General features: G+C 32.2%; 1 protein-coding gene across 4 annotated transcripts in view; it reads left to right on the top strand.

Moving 5' to 3' along the window:
* The window catches only part of Trmt112 (tRNA methyltransferase subunit 11-2), a 39,108-nt gene extending 33,261 nt beyond the window's left edge, over window positions 1–5,847 (top strand). For 2 of the 4 annotated variants that reach the window (XM_085822207.1, XM_085822208.1), the window contains exons 3-4: window positions 4,114–4,210; window positions 4,356–5,847. In XM_085822207.1, coding sequence (XP_085678333.1) covers window positions 4,114–4,210; window positions 4,356–4,453 — 195 coding nt within the window. In that variant the 3' untranslated portion in view covers window positions 4,454–5,847. Of the gene's footprint in view, window positions 1–4,113; window positions 4,211–4,351 lie in introns of all 4 variants that reach the window. The other 2 variants (XM_035353242.2, XM_035353243.2) reach the window with 1 other exon arrangement.
* Window positions 5,848–20,013: the final 14,166 nt, after the last annotated feature.

The following is a 20,013-nucleotide window of genomic DNA, read 5'->3' as shown; positions in this document are numbered from 1 at the left end:
TAATTTTCAAATATTTCTTTCTGTTTAAGTATAAAACATTTTAAAGGTATTTAGAAAGAAAATTATAAGGTAGATAGTTCAAGAATGCTTAATAGTAGCTTCATTGCGCATGATTTTAAAACTTTTTTATTACTTTTTCATTATGAACACTTCATTGAGCAATAATAGTAAGAATATTAATCATCTTAGGTCTCAAATATTTCTCTTTTCATTGAAAATTATTTTTTAAAAAGTATTTTCTGGAAATGAATACATTAAACACATTTTTCTTGTTTCTTTCTGGTTATTTAATCATATCAACATAAATAAAAATATATGCTAGACCAAGATGTTTATAAACAAAATCTGTTGCTAAATTTGAGAAGGAAAACAATTTTTTTGGGGGGGGGCAATGGTGGGATTTAGATAATTCAACAAAAATTGCATTGCATTAATATTTATTTTAAGTATATATAACAGTATTTATTTTAAATTATAATATTTTTTCACTTTAGTACAACTTATATGTTAGCAAAAAATGTATGAAATAACTAAAATATAATGAATATAAAAAAGTACATATGTGCACTTGCAGAATAAATAAATATAATACAATAAAATATTTCTGTACTTAACAGAATGCTCACAATGAAACTGTTGTAAAAGTAAGATTGCCAAATTTACGTTGATTATAGATGATGTGAGACTTCCCTGCTATAGAAATAAATAATTTAATAATCATGTCTAAAATTATCCTTAAAATGTATTTGTTGATGATCTGCATTTCTTAAATCTAAAAATGAAGACATTTATGCTTGGACAATACTATGGAAACATTCCAGAGTTTGCTTTAAATTTCAGAGATGGGAGGAAATCACAAAGTATCCTGATAAGACTGTTATCCTGATATCCTGACTGTATCCTGATAAGACTATCCATTGACAAAAAAAATTGTCAATTTTTTTTGTCAATGGACAGTCAGAGAAAAGTACCTGTGCTTAGATGTACTGTTCTGTTCTTTGTTCACATGCTTTCTTTCACAAATCTATATCATACTTGCCAACCTATGACGCTAAAAAATCGAGATTTTTCACAATGTTAAAAAGACCTTTTTAAATGATAAAAAATATAGTTTTTAATAATGAATTAACTTTAAATAGTAACTAATTCTTAAATGCAAGCAACACAAAAATACCTTACACATAAAAAACATTTTTATTACTTGCATCATTTAAGAAAACGTAAACAACAGCAATAAAAAAAAAAGCTTTAATCAGTTTTTGTATAAATGTTATAAACAGTGGCAGATTTTGCTTTCTTTAAGAAAGAAACTTCATAATTTTGTTCATAGCAATTACCACGTGGGCCAGCTTTCGCTAATAAAAGTTTTTCTGATGTGTCATCACTAATCACACGTCCTCGTTTTTGCAACAATACTGAAAATCCTATCGCACTCTGCATTACTATGGGGAACTGTCAAGATGGCCAACATATTTTAAACAGTTCACTACATTTTAAAATTCCATCAGTACCTTTCAGTTTTCCAATTAAACTTCACTGGGCGTCAATCCTAGCTGATTTTATATTTTCATCCAAGTTTTCTAATTGTAAACTGCTGTTATGCAGCTGTTGGAACTGTTTCAATTTGTCCTTCCTTTTAGAACTCCTTTCAAGATAGTAATAATAAATATCAACAATGTGTTCATCCACATTTATTGGTAAAGAAGCTGCCCTTTTTCAGCTGCTAAGTATAAGAGCAACAGGTGCACCTCATAATCTGCAAATCTGAACTTTCCTTTCTTAAGATGCTTGCAACACCAGTCTTCAAGCCTACCAATACTCGTGCATTATCGACACCAAGTGCTAAGCAATTATCCAGAGGGACTGCATTTTCTTTTAAAGTTTTAATAATTAGCTGTGCTATATTAAAGCCTGTCAAATGTCCTTCTAAAGTGAGGACAGAAAATAAATTGCACTCAATTTCTGAAGACTGGATTAAAAATATAAACAACAATTGGATACAGTTTTGAATCAGTATTATTGCTTCTATCTGTAGACAGGCAGAACAAAGCTGTTTTAATGCAATCAACAACTGAAGATTTATTTTTCAAACCCATTTCTTTAACCTTTTGAAGACCGGATGGCCATTATAGTGGCCTCTAGAGTCCTCTCTTTGAAAAGACGGGGTTGTCCACTTTAGTGGCCGTATATTTTCCCCCCATTTTCCAGGCTGAAAAGTGGGGTGAAATGTCAAATCTGATGTCCCTAGGGTTTTAACCACTTATCTCTTTCAAAAGTCTTCCTTTTACAACATAGATGCAACCCTCTGAAAATCCATTAAACTACACACAAGAATTTTTGTTGCAAATAGGAGGTGATTTCTTAAAGGGGGGAAAGCATTGGGTTCAAGATTCCCCATCCTTTGGTTGCTTTTACTGCTACCAAAGCCCCAGCCTCAAAAGGTTAACAATTGCACCTGTTTTGGTTCTTGCACTTAAGTATTTCTTAGCGATTTCACTATTGCGAAACATTTTTCTAAATAAAGCTGCAGCTTTATCCGATGCATTCAGTGGCAGGTTGTGCTCCAGTATAAAGGCAGAGAACAGACATTCTGCATTAATAACTTTTTGGTCCTTTGTTTCCGAAGAAAAGTTTAATTTTCCATTTTTTTCAAAACAACTCATGTTGTCCTTGTGTTTTTTTGTAACGCACATGTTTGAGAACATCCACCCTTCCACCATGCGAAATCAAAAAATCACAACAACAGGCAGTACACATCGCAAATTTATTACATTTCTTTAAGGAAATAATGGAAAGTCAACTGTGTACGATTTTTGAAATGTACACAAGTATTTCACCTTTGTCGCAGACATAACAAAAGATGATAATTTCTTAAACTATTTCCCGAAGGCACGTGTTCTCACACAACTCAGGACAAAATGAACGAAATAACTAAAGAACATTCAAATAACAGCTTGCTTTTTCCTCATTGGCTAATATATGCCAGATGACACGCAGTGGGGCTCGATGCCCTTTGGAGAACTGGAGAACGATGTTTCTGGATACATATATGCTCTCACTCACAAAGCAGAAGTTATCTGATTCCCAAGGTTTTGTTTTAGATATAATTTAGAGAAAATTCAATTGCTTTCAGACGCCCAAAATCACTTTTTTTTTTTTTTTTTGTTCTAGTAACAAAGTATTAAGCCAAGTTCCATAAAAGTAGTGAGAAATTTTAAGAATAAGAAAAAGTTGGGAGAAATATATTGTAAATCAGAAGAGTAGGCAACTCTGCTATATGCATGTGATCTAATACTTAATTATCATAGAATATTGGGTGTGTTGGATGTAACTGGCTTAGCATGGCTAAACTAAAAAGAATTGATGATAAACAGCAACAGCTTGTCCTGTAAGTTGAAAAATGGTTAATTGGGATAGGTAGTTGTAAATCCATAAAATTGTGGCAGCAATAAATTTCTATTCACAGTTATTACTCTATTGCAAAGTAATTGCCTTTTGTCTCACTTTAATAGTGAAAAATTTGCCAGGCCTTTGCAAAAAAATTACAATCTAACAATCAGTTTGCTAAACTGAGGGAAAAAAATTTCTACCAAGCCTGTGCAAACTAGTTGAATCCCTCTTAAAGGGTGGAGTGATAAGTAGTATGTCACTGTTGAAAACAATGTATAAACAAAAAGCAATGATTGTGAAATAATTTCACTTTCTTGAATTTAAATTTTAGAGAGGTTTTGCTTTGGTTTACTTGATTACAGCAAAGCCTCGAGGATTATCTGCCAAAGGGGAGGAATGCCTTCATGGAGGACTTTCTAAGGGAAACTGGCTCATATACACGTTACACATGGGGAAAACCACTAAAATGCCCATGCAACCAGCCCATTTGTGGAATTCGAACCTCGGACCGAGCTACCAGTGTTCAACGACTTTACCGCTTGGCTGCTGGTGGGCCATCTTAGAGAGAATTTAGGATTTTTAAATCATTTACTTGAACTATTTATATTATATTGATTGATATCATGTATTTTGCAAGAACTTTATAATTCTTGCATGAATACAACAATAAAAATAAAATGTAAATGAGAAAATAACCATCTCTATCGTTTGTTGTCATTTCAGCTTGGATGTGCAAATGAGATACCAAAATCGGTATCACCAAATTTTGAAAATGATGAAGAATTCTTAAGGAAAGCTCATCATGTTTTATTAGAAGCAAGTTGCTTTTCTCATTCATTTTATATTAAAAAATAATAATTAATTTGGCTTTATTTAGAAACTTTATGTAATTATTATATTATTAACACTGTAGCAAAATTGTTATTTCTCTCATGTAATGGTTGGTACCTTATTCATATAGGTAGAACTCATGTCAGGAGAATTGGTATGTCCGGAAACTGGAGTTAAATTCCCTGTCAGCAATGGAATACCAAATATGCTGGCAAATGAAGATGAAGTTTAAAATCTACTTTGAAACTGAATTTAAAATTTTGTATTTCAATTATTGAATTTGAAATTTTATATTAATAATCAAGTTAAATTTCATTTCTATTCATCACAGCATTTATAAATACATTAACATATTTTTAAGTCATATTTTTTCTTTTATGTAGTCTTTTGTTGATCATACAGCATGGATTTTCTTAATAGTTTAAAAGCTACTAAATTTTCTTTCAAATGTTCTTAAGATATTCCATGTTAGAAAAATAAACTATATTCAGAAAACTTTAGTTTTCTAACATTGAATATTTATGCTTTTTGTATGTTAAATTTGATACTTCAAACATTTGTTTAAAGTAGTGTGAATTATTTTTATTTTTCATTCTTCATAAAATTCATTATATATTACGTGGGGGAAAAATAGAAACAAAAATTTGGAACTTCTAAAATTATTGTGTAACAGAAGACTGGCTATACCTGAGTTATTTAAGAGAAAAATGGCATGTAGAAACTAAATCATTTAAGAGAAACTTGAAGTTGAAATTTTTTTTTAATTTAATGTTTAATATGTAAAAATATTAAAATACAAAAAAATGTGGACATTTATAAAATGTCTGAATTTAATGCAAGCAGTATTCGCTCACATTCATCACATAGAAAAAGAAAAATTTTATTCTGAAATATTTTTGAATCGTTAATTAAATTATTATTTTGTACCTTCTATGTAAAATGTATACAGTACAAAGTCCATAATCTGGTTTTGTTGGGACTTCAGCGATTCCGGATTAGGGGTTTTTCTGGATTATAGACCATCAATTTAAATCTGTTAAGATGGCATGCAGAAATTATGCAATTAAAATTATGAAACCATAATTTAGGAAATAAAGAGCAATTGTGATCTAAAGGGTATCAAAATTTACAAAAAATAAAATAAAATAAAATAAAAAATATTTATTTGTCTCTTTTAGTAAACATTTTTATCAATGTAAGTTGTTTAAGTTGCTTTGTTTTTAGTGCTAATACTTTCTCTTTAATTCTATAAACAGACATAATTTCTTGTTCAGTTGTGTAATTACTGTGTTGAGAATGTCGACTAACTTGTCAATCGAAATTTTTTCGTTTTCAATAACGTTCTCTGTTACTTTCTTCACTATCGGAAGCGCGCATGGGTAAATGCTCTACTGGCTTTATGCGCATCAAACGTGCATGCATAAACGCATTATGCGCATGCGTAAGTTTGTGGGTTTAAGGTCCGGATTATAGATCATTCCGGATAATGGACGTCCGTATTACGGACTTTGTACTGTATTGAAATATATACATACATTTATCAGCAGAGTTACATAGTCTATTCATTTCTTATTTTTTCTTTATTTTTATTTTGGTCATCTAAAATAAAGAAAAATGTCATTCTTTTGTAATGTTTTCAAGATAATAAATTTTAAGTATCATTGAATACAAGTGCACAACCTGCTTTAACATAATCTAGTTGCTGTAACAATAAAAAATCATGGTCTATTGTCCAGCCGTAAATGATAAATGAAAAGTTTATGCACTCATGATACCCACATGCCAAGAGATTAAAAGTTGGCAAGTTAATAATCAAAATATAAACTCTAGTTTATAAATCTTATACAAGCACTTCTATGTACAAAATTGGTGTTAAATTTTTAATTAGTTATTTAATTTGTGGTACATAACCTCAAAGGTTAACCCATACTGCTTTGTAAAAAGGTAAATTAAAAGACTCAACTAAAATAATGTGATAAGCATTTACTAAAAACTAGAAACTAGAACTGAATCAGATGAACCTTATTAAACCAGGTCATGTGAAAAATGTGTATTAAGAAATCCATGAATTTGTGAGATGAATTGTATTATTAAAGCAGATTAAAACTGATATATGATAAACTTTCAAAATAAATTAAAAATAAACATTAAAACCATTTCAAAATGAATACTAAAAACCGATATCTCTTAAATACAGGAATACATTAGAATTAAAAGTCTTGTTCACTTAGATGATCATGAGTTACCTCAGAGCTATTAAAATATTTCTCACAAAGTGTATTAAAATAAAAGCACGGTCCTGAAATGTGTTGCACTAAAAGAACAGAATTACACCTACAACAAACAGGCTCGCTCTTCACATTTAAAAGATAATTGTGTTTCTCGAGAGTGGCCAAGGCAATGTTAAATTTTTAAGAATGAAAGTATGGAATTTACTTTCTTGGTAATGAAACCTGCCATTGAATATGAATTGTGGAAATAAATTGCAAAAGGAAGCTTAATTTTGTTGAAATGTAATAGCAGTCAGGTGGTTAACTAGAATTCTTGGATTTCTGCCAGAAAGATAAAAAAAATCTTTACCAAAATTTATAATACTCCAAAAAAATTTAAAAAAGAATCAAGATCTATGGCTTTTGTTAAAGTTGGGTTAATTATTAACCAATGCTCATGCATAGAACCCCAAACCCACAGTTCATCCACTGCTCTGGAAATATTATAAAATGTTTACCCCTTTCTCTTTGAGACAGTACCGTTTAAGAAAAATGAGATTTAAAATCTGGCTTGTGATGTCTGACATTTGATGGTCGTCATCATTCTGTCTTTTTGGGAGACTGATTTTCTGTTCGTCGCGGTTTGAACTGGTGACAAATAAATAAATATGGGCAATCAGGGGCAAACTTCATTACATAAAGAGCTACAAGTTAGGATTTAGGAAATTTTGAGAGCCTCAAATGGATTTTTTAAAAATTACAATTTATTTTGTGTCTGTAGTTTTTTTTTTAAATTTTTATTTAGATTATTTAAAAATTTTTTAAGTAAGCAAATAGATTTTCTATAATACAAAATGCTTAAAGCAAAATGAGAATTGTGTCCTCTTTTGTGTAATCAATGTGGTTACATGTAAGTGTAATTATTAATTTTTAATTTCTTCTGCTCTATGTTTAAATTTGCTCCTCTGATATACAAATTTGAAACTACTGTAGAATTCAACTGAACATTCTTTATTCAGGCAAAATAGCATTTCCCCACTTTAAGCAATTTCTTATCTTAACCCTCTTATTTTCTGTCCATTATTCCCATTAACAATTGTGGACTGCTTTTTGGAGAAGTAAATTGAAATCAAAAGAAGGAATTGCAATGATCTTTTTGAGCACAAAATATTAAAAGCATTTGAGTGAAGCATAATTTAAAAAAGAGGTTCAGAGTTTTTTCCTCTATAGTTTTTGATTCATTTGTACTATTCTGGAAAGAATCTAGAGCCAAGGATGTCAAACTCGTGGCCCACAACAAATAGTTTTGTGGCCCGGCCAATATATCAGCAAATAATAATATATAATAATAAAATAACATATCGACGAAGAAAAAAGGAAATGTTTACTGCTAAGTAATTAACAATAATTTATTCAGTGTTGTTAGATTACTCACAGCGAGCTGACACACACACTACTTAAATTACAAATGCGTGTGAGTAGCTTGCGTTCAGCTACCTTCGGCTTTTGGGGGACACGTGCACTCAGAACTTGTACGCATCCCCCGATAGCCGAATGTGGCCAAACTCATGGTCTCAGTTTTCCAATCATAGTTTATATGTGCATGCACTTTGCTTTATTATTAATTATTACTTAATTCATATTGTTACGGATTTCATAGTTTTTTATTTATTTAGTTTTTTTTATTTAGAATTGTAATTAGATTTGCTTCATGTTGCCTTAGCAACGCAGACGATTTTTGAAAAGACAGCTGCGTTGGAAGGTTAAAAATAGAACAGCACGTGCATTTAATACCTAATAAATAAATATCTCGTAATTGCTGTTGCCATCCACAAAAATCCAGATATTTATAGATGTTTCCAGTATATTTGAGAAATTAATTATAAAGCTTATAAAAGCCGAGAACAAACAACTCATCTCTGTAGTAGCTGTAGTTCTAGCGAACTGTTTGTTTACTTAGTGCTGTGATTGATTTGTAGCGATTTCGCTGTGAGATAGAATTAGTTTCTCTGTTTTGAATTGATTTTTGCTAAACGTTTGACATTTTGTGATATTGTTAGAATATTTTTGAAGAAATATTTCAGCATTTTGATTTATCTCTTGTGGAAAGAATAAATTTTTGTTAACTTTTTAACGTTAACCGTGTTTATTCCAGCCCTTTGTATTCAGTATGTCTATATCAAAACCAAGTGGTAGTAAAACTAAACGAAAAATCGCTGACGAGCATAGAATATTCCGAGTAAAATGGGAATTAGAATATTTTTGCTGAGAAATAAAAGATAAAATAATCTGCTTGATATGTAATAATACTATTAATGTACCAAAGTTATATAATATTAAACTTCATTACGAACAACACAAATCAAAATATAACAATTACGAAGGATTAATGAGAGAAGAAAAGTTGAAAGAGCTCAAGTTAGGAGTGAAAAAGCAACAGTCCATGTTTAGTAAAGTATTGCAAGAAAGTGAAGCGGCGGTACATGCAAGCTACGTCTTGTCCGAGTTGATAGCTAAACATTTGAAGCCTTTTACTGACGGTGATTTCATCAAGGAATGCCTAATGAAAGCTGGAGAAATTGTTTGTCCTGGAAATGTGAAGGCTTTTCAATCAACTTCATTGTCTCGAAATATAGTTGCGGAAAGAGTTACTGATTTAGCCGTGAATTTAAGTGATCAGATCAAAGCAAAATCATCTAGTTTCGAAAGTTTTTGCATTGCCTGTGACGAGAGCACGGACATTAGTGGCAATACCGATGCCTGGTACTACCACAGGAGAAGATATATTTACTTGTGTTTTTGGACTTCTTCAGAAATACAATCTACCTTTGGCAAAATTAAATTCTGTAGCTACAGATGGCGCTCCATCAATGACCGGGAAAAACAAGGGCTTCGTAGCATTACTAAGGAAAAAACTTAGTGAAATTCACGGTTCAAACATTCATCATATGCATTGTATTATACATCAAGAAGTTCTATGCACGAAAGTAATAAATATGGAGAATGTTTTGTCATATATAAAAAAAGTTATAAATTTTATAAGATCTCAAGGTTTAAATCAGCGTCAATTCGCTGCTTTCTTAAGTGAGTTAGATAGTGAATATTCGGGTTTGTCCTACTATACCGAGGTACGCTAGTCATCTTGCTCCAAGATTCTCAAACAATTCTGGGATTTGAAAGAAGAAATATGTCAGTTTTTAAAAACGAAAAATCAAGATGTAAGTTTGTTTTACGATCCAATATGGATACAAGATTTATCTTTCTTGGTTGATATAACCAAACACTTAACCGATTTAAATTTATCGCTACAAGGAAAAGATCATATCATTACGAACATGTTTGACATAATTAAAGCATTCAAATGTCAACTAGTTCTTTGGGAAAAACAATTTAAAAATGAAGATTTGACGCACTTCCCGATGTGCAGCATGAACAAATCAAGTTTAGATGATACTTGTTTGAATCAAAAATACGCAGAAAAAATTGCAAATTTAACAACTGAATTTGAAACGAGGTTTAATGATTTTAGTTCCCTCGAAGACAAATTTTTTTTGTTTTCTTCGATTTTCTCAATAAGTATTGACTCAGTACCTAGCCATATGCAAATGGAGGTGATCGAGATTCAATGCAACTCAAATTTGAAAGCAAAATTCATTGAAGTGGGCGTGCCTGAATTTTACAAATATTTACCAGCCAGGTTTGAAAATACTCGAAAATTCGCATATGAAATTATTTCCATGTTTGGTAGCACTTATCGGTTATTTTCAGTCATGAAAGGTAATAAGTCTTCTATTAGAAATCGTATTAATGATGCTCACCTTGGGTCAGCGTTGAAAGTTATCACTGCAAACAAAATTTCTCCCGAAATAGGAAAGATAATAGCAGAGAAGATATGTCAAGTAACAGGACATAAACATTAAATTTTTCTTGTTCTTTTCTATATAAATATATATATATATGTTTATTATTGTATTATTCGAAATAAATCTACGTTTCTATGAATATTGGTTTTTTTTTTTTTTTGCGGCCCGCCTAAAGTTAAACATTGTTTGTTTGGCCCAAGTGTACCTATGAGTTTGACATCCCTGATCTAGAGAAATTGCTATTCTAGAAATGTCTTGTTTGAATATGGCAAAGCACACAAGGTCTATGTGCCTAAGGTAATGGATGCCTGCATAAAGGATTTTCACTGGCTTTTACATCTTGTTTGAGAGGGAAAATCGTTTTAAAATAAGCTCTATGATTTTGGATGGAAGTTTAATGCTTCCCACATCTTTAATAGAAGACCTAATATTTGGAAATCAAACCTAGTCCTAAAGAACTGTTTTAATTCTTTAGATGTAAATTGGATTATAAGTTACATTATGTTTTTATCCAAGGGTGAGACATTTGGATGCTCAGATTCTGTAAATCGTCAAAAACACTTGAAGTCTGGAAACTTGAATCTTAGCTCCTATGTATATATAATTACAAAACAATTTTTAGAAACAAAATATAATCATTGCTAGTATTTTCGCTCATTTTAAGCTGCTGAAAAATATCAGTAAAGATATAAAGTAAGAAATTTAGAACCAATTTTTCACAAAGACCAAAACTTGAAATGCATAAGTAATAAATTTCAAATAATCCTACAAATGCAATGAAGAATTTAATAAGTGTTAAAACCAAAACTCTTCAAACAATCAACACCCCAATTAAAAAAATCAATGAATTCAAAGGAAAAACTCAATAGAAGAGAAATTCAATCAACTTCAATGCCACTTCATCGGGAGGAGGAACATTGAAATCAAAACCTCTCTTCCACAAAAATCCTTGCTTTTGGTATTCAGAATGAACCATTTCAGTGTAGTTTAATTATAATATTTTATCCGAAAATTCTGGCCCTTCCCCAAAGCAAGGAAAAAACAAAGTAAATTCTGATTAAAATCTTGTACCTTACATAAAGAGAATTCTATTCAAAGAATTGAAAACGTAAGTGAAATAATTTAAACACTTTAGTGAAATATTCCAGTCAAAATTTTACCTTTAAACAAATAGCACATAATCCAAAAAATTTAAAACTTAAGCAGAACTATGAAACTTATGAGACTTCAATAAAAATACAAGAAGTAATTAAAAACTTTGAGCACTGTCATTTAGAACACAATCATAACTATGAATAAGACTGTTACAGTATTGACATTTAGTTTTGCCATTTTGCCTTCATTGGCAAAACTAAAATATTGTGGCGAGAAAGTAATCCTTCAAAAGGCTAAAAATTGGAACAAAAGGTATAATTTTCAAACCAAAAGAAAAAATTTAAAAAACTCTATTAAAATTTAAATTTTGGAAAAGAAAAAGATTACCAATTAAAATGAAATTTTAATTAATAAGTGAATTTTGACCTTTTTTAAAATCTAAAAGGGAATAAAGAATGTCATTCAGTGTAAAACTTTAATTTAATTTTAGAATCAAGTTCTCTTTAAATTTAGTAGACTTAAAAAGTGTACTCAAAAAGGTTTTAATAATTGTTTTGTAGAAATAAGAAGAAAATTCCATAAAGTTGAATTTTAGATTAAAAAAAAATTTTTTTTAAGTTTTTTAATTTTTAATTACAGAAAAAGGAAGTAAATGAACTATTGTTAGAAAAGTAATTCAAATATATTCCTCCTATATTCAAAGTCGTTATGATAAGTCTGTAATGGACTTATCATAACAACTATGAATATAGAAGGCCCTCATTTTAATAACAGAATAAAATTAACTTAATTAAGAGGAAAAAAAAAACTATAAACCCTTTAAAACATCCTTCTCTTTTGGTGCTTTCAGATAAAAAATAATCATATTTTTAAAAAGTATTATACGGTTTAGACTACGCCAGATTTTTTCAAACAACTATTAAAGAATTTATAGGAATTTCATTTTCTTTTAAAATTTTAGTGGGAATTAGAATTTCTTCTTTTTTGTGTTTCTATTTCAGTGTAAACTTTTTTAATTCTGCTAATTTGGCTAATAATAGAATTTGCAATAACTTTTTTAGATGTGTTGGAATTCCAATTTATAAGGTTTATAGAAAAATTAAAATCCTTTCATTGATCAAAAGAATTTAATTTCTTTAAGATTATGAATACTTAGGTCATGACTGTTATTAAGTGGTATGGGGCCCTGGGCGCAACGGGGGTTGTTGGGTTGAGCCCCCCCCTCGAAGCCAGGAACAGACTGTGAAAGTTGATAGAAAGACACTCTTTCCAGAAGAGCAAAGAGCAAAATTAATTAGTGTACATACTGTATGCAATTTGTCAAAAAACGGTACTAGTCTGGACATTTCCTGACCACTCGTCGATGCCGTGGGACAGCATAAATGGGGATTTTATCTGTATATATGTCTTACATATCCCAACTGACCTGGACCCAACTTACATGGACAAGTCAGAAGAATCTACTCTACTGAGTACTGACGACGTGAGTAACGGAGTATTACCTAATATACTATGTAGCATTGTAGGCTAGTATGCAATTCAAACCTTAATGTAAAAATACCTTGTATGTGTACATGTAAATGCATAATAATTATTTTATCAGTATATATATCATTTATCTTCTATATCATATTACAGGATTCAGCTTAACTGAGTATTACCTAATATACTTAGTAACAGAGTATCACCTAATGTATTATGTACATGTAGCATTGTAGTCTATGCAGTTCAAACCTATAAAAACACCTTATGTGCTTTCATTTTGGCAAAATCTTTTATTATGTCTGCATAATCAAGAGAGTCGAAGATTTTGTGCTAATTGATATAATGCTAAGCTATTCAATCGCTCTTACGTCATGCTTGTTCGCTGGTCGCTGATAAACCTTGAGCTTTGAATAGCTGCGTTTAACAAATACGACAGTTACAGGCTATCAATTCGATACGTAATGCAACGGAGATGTTTAGGAATGAATCTTGCAAATTGTTCTCATATATGAAATGCCAACTTTTAAGAGCACCAGTACTTTGTGGAACTAAAACCTGATAAGTTGTGCAATTCAGTACATAAATTATGAGCATCAACATTTGATCCGGTAATTTCATCTGTTAAGATATTGCTCAGAACATCGCAACACTTCGTCAGGTCAGTTTCACTCATTGCTGTAATGCATCCGAAATTGTGCAGGAAACCAAACTTGTCATAATGGGCTTTCATCCAGTCAAATTGTTCAGTAATTGATATTACAGCTTGATCTAGCAAGATAATCTGATTGTATTATCTCATTATCTGCCCTCCCAACTGGCACTGGGGCCCCGGCCCTCACGTAATGAGAGACGCTTGTGCTCTGGCCTCCTAGGGCCCCGACTGCTAAAAAAAATGACAGTCGGGGCCCTAGGCGAACGCGTACTTGGCCTATGCTTAAGAATGCCCCTGTTTAAATCAAGATTAACTATTTCTGCTTGGTTTTTATTGGTCTTATTAAGTTTTAGACAGTTTGGTTAGATTTTGCTATTTTCGATGTGATTATAATTGTTGAAAGTAATAATATCATCAGTATAGTGTGTTCAAGTTTACTGAAATCACTACCAGAAAGGCTCTTTAGGAAACTGAATTCTTTAGAAAATAGAAATAAGTTACAAAGATGAGTTGAATATGAACTTCCCATTGGAATTCCTTGTGTTTGCAGGTAAAGAAATTTTGAATGTTTAATTTGGTTATTGTATAGTAAAAAATGTAGAAATTCTTTCTATTTTTGTAAATCCAGAAGATTAAGTATTTCAGGGGAAAAAATTGTCATTTCTAAAAGTCTTTCGTAGATTTCTTTGAGTGGCGGAGATGTGTAGAGGTTTTCAAAGTCATAGCAGTTACTATAGTAAATTTTAAGATTTGTAACTTCTTCAATGGTTTGGTTTATTTAATTATGGCAAAGCACACTAGGGCACATTATTTAATAGGTATAAACTTCATTCCTTTTTTTCATAAATAGTGTATTTTTTTTTATCTTGAATAATGTCCAGATTTTCTGTTATAATATGCTTGTGCTTTTTGTCAACAAATGGTAACAATTTTTCTTCATTACAAAATCATGGTGCTGCTAAATCTTTTTCATTATGGTTAGAAATAAAACTACTTTGTTTGTTGTTGTACTTGAAGCAAACCGAAATTTTAATTGCAGGAATTTTTTGTTGTGCTTGTTTAACATGTTTAAAAATCTTATGATATTATATATATATATCCTAAATCATTAAACTTTTTAACTCCTAACCTTAGAAAACATTAAAAATTTTAATTCAAGATTTTCTGAAGATTAGTTTTATTGAGGCTCATTTGGAAGCTTTCATTAAAAAAATAATGCGATTGTTGCAAATTTAGTGTATCTGAATCACTAAAATCACCTTGTGAATGCCATAGCACTTCACTTTGGCATCCAAAGATATCTGCCAGCAAAAAATCAGGGCACTGTTTTTTGAAATTCTCTTCGAGAATTGTTTCAATAATTCTGGATATATAAATAACCTACTAGAAGTAGGTCTTGGATATTTCTAACAACTCATGGCATGGTATATAAGCGCTGCATCATTTACTATATTAACATTTTAAAAATTAAATGTAGGTATATTTTTATAAAAAATATTCTTGTATTTGTTTTTCACTAAGCATGACTTCGAATTTAAGTTTATTCACTTTTATTATCATGTAAAAGTTTTTTTTTTTTCTCTCTCTCTCCTTATACTCTATTAGAAGGATTTGAGATATCTGATAGTCGAAAATCTTTCAAGATTTGGATTCAAATTTAAGAAAATTTAGCATTTGACATAGCTTTAGTTTTGCTACATTTCAGAAGGAATCGGAATTAAATTTACCTGCCACCTCCTCCCAAATACCGATTTCATCATGTAAACTCCATTGAAGAACAATAAAACCGAAGTTTCATGAGCCGAATGTGAGGCGCACGAGCAGCCGAGCGGTAAAGTGGCTGAACAGTGGTGGTTCAAATCCCGCGAACAAGTTGGCGGCATGGGCGCTTTCGTGGTTTCCCCATGTGTAACATGTACGCAAGCTAGTTTCCATTAGAAACGCTTAGGCAAATAGCCCTTGAAGCTTTGCCATAATCCCATAAACCAAACTAAACCAAAACCATGAGCCGAATGTAATTATGTGGTAGAAGAAGTGGTATTACCAGCTCTTCTTATAGAAGATGTATTTTAGATATATATTTGAGTCCAGCGTTTTCTAATGATTGATATTATCCTATATATACTCCAGTAGTTTTAATGTAAAATGTTGTATATATCCATGCTTTATGTCGAGTGCCGGGAATTCACTCCGCTTCGAAGTGTATGGAAAACTATCTACGACTGATCCTAAAGAAATTTTAACCCTTTGCACTCGGGACGTTTTTCGCGCGGCGCACCAGCAATTCGAGACATTTCGCAGCCTTTTTGAGACATTTCTTACCAGTAACTTAAAATCATTACACACACAAATTAATGTGTACAATTTTTATATTTTAACATTTAATATATCTTTACACCTTTATAAACATAATTTCTTAAATATTAGTCGCTGTAATTTTTCTGTATATATTTTCTGTCTAATTTATCTGCTGATATTTCATGTAACAATTCCCAAGATACATACCCGGCTTGTCGGGGCAAGTATTACAATAATATGTCGTTTGATGTCTTTTTCCGGGTTCATTTCTATGAGAACAAACTTTGTGATAGATAAGAAAAGATAAGATTTCAGATGAGAAAATCTTATCTGAATTTAAAGGGGTATCATTTTACACTTCGTAATAGTGTACAGAAAAAGCGTAGGAACCCGCTTCCAAGAAATTAAACATGAGCAGTTATTGCCGCGCATCGAGTTTCCGCATCAAACCAAGTGGTAAGCGATAGCCACCTTTCGAGTTGCGGCATCAAATCACATGGTGAGTGAGAGTCGTATAGTACAGTTTAATGGCACGAAAATTACGAATTAGTTGACGAATTCTGCTATTTCTACACATTCAATATATGTATATATACATAGATATTTCTTACATTATATATAAATTGTTGCGTACGTACGGGTTCGTAATAGATTGAATGCACAAGTCTGGTGAAAATTTAATAACTTTTATTCTTATCACAAGAAATAAAACAAAATGCTGAAATTTTTCCTTACAGATATTCGTACATTATCACATGTAGTTGTATTTTAAACTACTAAAACGGTAAATAGTTAATAGTTAATAATAGCGATTTAAAGTGCAAAGAAAGCTAATCCAATCTCACCGTGAATTCGCTACAATCAACAACAAAAACTTAGTAAATAACTGAATTGAGATGTTTTTCTCCGGCTTTTTTAAGCATTTTAAATCATGCAGGAGAATATTCTGGTATTTTCTCAAGGTTTCTGGAAAGCAAAAGAGTACAATTACGACATATCTATTTATTAAATGTGCGTGCTTCTGTACTTTTACTTTTCGGCGTAGCTTTTCCTTAAAACTCATCACGCTGCATTACAAGGGGAAATAAAACAATTTTAATTCTACCAAAAATAGCTAACTAAATACAAAATCCGTAACACTGCCCCCTTCCAAAGGACGACGTTCTGGGCAGTACAATCCCTGGACAGGAAGCCAAACTTACAAATAATGCATTAATGACAAACATTACATTACAAAGCAAACAACAGAAACAATAATTGCAATAAGTAACTTAAACAAATCAATTACTGAATACAAATCAAATTTAGAAACAAAAAGGACCATAGTCTTATACTATTTACAATTATATATACTACGTAATATGGCCTTAGTAGGGAGCTAACTTGTCATAATGAACGACTTTAGGCTTAGAGTTCGATGAGTTACGGATCCGAACCAGGACGTCGTTCAGTCTGTTTAGAACTGCGTACCAACCGTCCCAAGGTGACTCTAGTTTTGGACAGTCTTTTCCGTCGACTCGAATTCCACAACCACACCGTGTCTCCTTTGTTGAATCCATTGTCCAGTAGCTCTGTTGTAGCAGGTCTTCACCGTAGCCAAGTTGACTCGTTCTTGTGCAAAACTGTGCGTCATTTCAAACCGAGCCTGGAGATCTTGGATGTATTCCTCAGGTGACCAAACAAAGAATCACAAGGGAGACGAAGATCACGACCGAGGAGCATCTACGAGTAAGATGGAAAATAGCCGCTAGTTTGGTGTTTCTCTTCCACTCTAGTACGAGTTCGTCAGCTTTCTGAGCAGGGTCTTTCAGACAAGACGTCGGCGTTTCCAGGTAAGGAGCCCTTCTGATGATGAATAGTAGTGTCCTCTAATGCTAAAAGCAGTCTGTTGTTTTTGAAGTTTAAAAAGTTCAATCCGAGTATGCAAGAATCTGCAATATCTGCCACCTATGAAGTGTGATAGTAGGCGGCACTTCCAAACGTGATGTTCACGCTTAACTTTCCAGCTATGTAGATTTCATTAGCAGACGCAGTCTGGAGGTTAACACAGGATGGCGTCCAAATGACTGTATCTTTAAATTGTTGAGCTAAATCTTTCCAAATGATGGTAACATTAGCTCCTGTATCAGTGATCATATTGCAAAGAATTCCATCGATATGCCAATTGATGAATAGTTCATTACTGTTGCCACTCGCTGCTGAAATCTTGAGCACTTTTAAACGGGGTTTTTCTATATCGTTCAAACCTCCGCTTCGTGATTTCATCATTAATTTGTTTCCTGCGTCGCTGCTGGGAAATGGTGTTATTTTCCGCATACCAGGGTGTCCTGCAGTTCCTTCGTACATGGCGTTGTAATTTTACTTTGCTTACTAGTTCTTACAGAGTCACTGTAAATTTGTCGATATGGTGCTAGAAAGTTTTGCTGCTCCCTTTTGAATTTTCGGCTTCTTTCAGCGGAAGGGTCTGCATTCAACAGACTTGAGATTTCAGCTAAGCTTAGGCTTCTTTCAGTTCTTTTACTGTTAAATTATTAACTGCACAATCTTCATCAATGCTAGTGTCCTCAATTAATTTGGCGTACAGCTTCGGATGACATTTCCATCAAATCTGCTTCTTCAGTTTCTTCTTCCACTAATAAATCTTTAACGTCCTCAATAGCCATATGTAGAAAACCTCCTCCGATTGATTTAGCAAGTTCTAATAATATGCCACCAATTTCATTTTCTGACCATTCACGCACGTTTTTTATTTCAACTGAAGAGGGCCATATCTTCTTCCAACACGCATGTAACGTTGATGTTTTCAGTTCTGTCAGGGACAACGTTATGATGTTGATACAGTGCTTGATTTAAAATTTCTTCCAAACTTCCATTACATTAATTGATTTTGAATCAGTTGCGTCTAAAATCCACTGTAACGCTCTTCTTATGTAATACGTTTTAAGGGTATAAATAATACCTTGATCCAATGGTTTGAGTAACGAAGTAGTGTTAGGTGGTAGGAACAATATTTTGACGTTGGGATTATTCAAATCTTGTGGGTGACATTGAGCGTTATCTAATAGTAATAGCGCCTTGAAGCTAAAATTTTTCTGCCTTAAATAACGTTCAATGTCCGGCACAAAACATCTTAAAAACCCATCTTTGAATAAATTTCCAGTTAACCAGGCTCTTGGGTTTGCTTTCCAATATACCGTCAGGTGCTTTTGTTTACGTCTCTAAGCTCACGAAAATTTAAATATCTGTTAACTAACAAGGGTTTTGTCATAAAGTCCCTCGACGCATTACTGCACAAAAGTAGTGTTGAACGATCCTTAGACACCTTAAATCCGGGTGCAGTTTTTTTTCCGATATAAAGGTTTTATTGGGCCTTTTTTTCCCCCACCACAGCCCAGTTTCTTCGGCATTGAAAACTTGATCTGCTGTGCATCTCTGCTTTTCTATAATATTTCGAACTTTTTTCAGGAAACATCCTAGCAGCTTCATAATCATCCGATGTAGATTCTCTTTGAATTCTTATGCTATGAATGGCAAAAAGCTTTTTGAAATTTTCGAACTAACCTTTACTTGCCTCAAAATCTGGGTTGGCAGGGGATTTTCCATGTTCTTTAAGGTGCTTGTAAATTTCGAGTCCTTTCTGTTTAATGATATTGTAAGGATCTTAAGTTTTACTAACGTTTATTTTATTTCAAATCTTTACTATCACTTTTTATTTTCTACTTCCGGCCAGAATTATAAGCGTTAAGGTTTTTATGCAAAGTTTGTCTGGTGAACGCCAAGTATTTAAGTTGTGGCTTTTTGCCCAGCGAGAGAGAGGAAGCAGTGAGTCGAAGCAGGCCGCTTACCTTAGAAGTTACGCAGTTGCTGGTTGCCTTCCAGGCCGGAGGGTTGAATCCTCTTGATAAATTTAAACGTATTGTAGTGTTCACAGTTCTCTGTACTACATACGCTTCCTGTTAATATAAGGCCAATCTTCCACGTTTACTATTTTAAAGTTAAATTAGAGTTTAGTTCTATTTCTGTATTTTACGTTAGACCCCAAGTAGCGGGTCCGTGTATTCCGAAGTACGGAAGTTATTGTAAATAGAGAAAAATAAAATGTTTTATATACCCTTCTTGTGTATCCTGTCTACTTCCCACAGTTTTGAACATAGCTTTAGTAAGCTCTCTGTTCCGAATCAGGTCCTTG

Source organism: Stegodyphus dumicola, chromosome 8 (genome assembly GCF_044657685.1).
Source record: "Stegodyphus dumicola isolate Sdum_Otavi_A_Nest chromosome 8, ASM4465768v1".
Taxonomy (NCBI): Eukaryota; Metazoa; Arthropoda; class Arachnida; order Araneae; family Eresidae; genus Stegodyphus; species Stegodyphus dumicola.
This window is presented reverse-complemented; position numbering and strand designations above follow the sequence as displayed.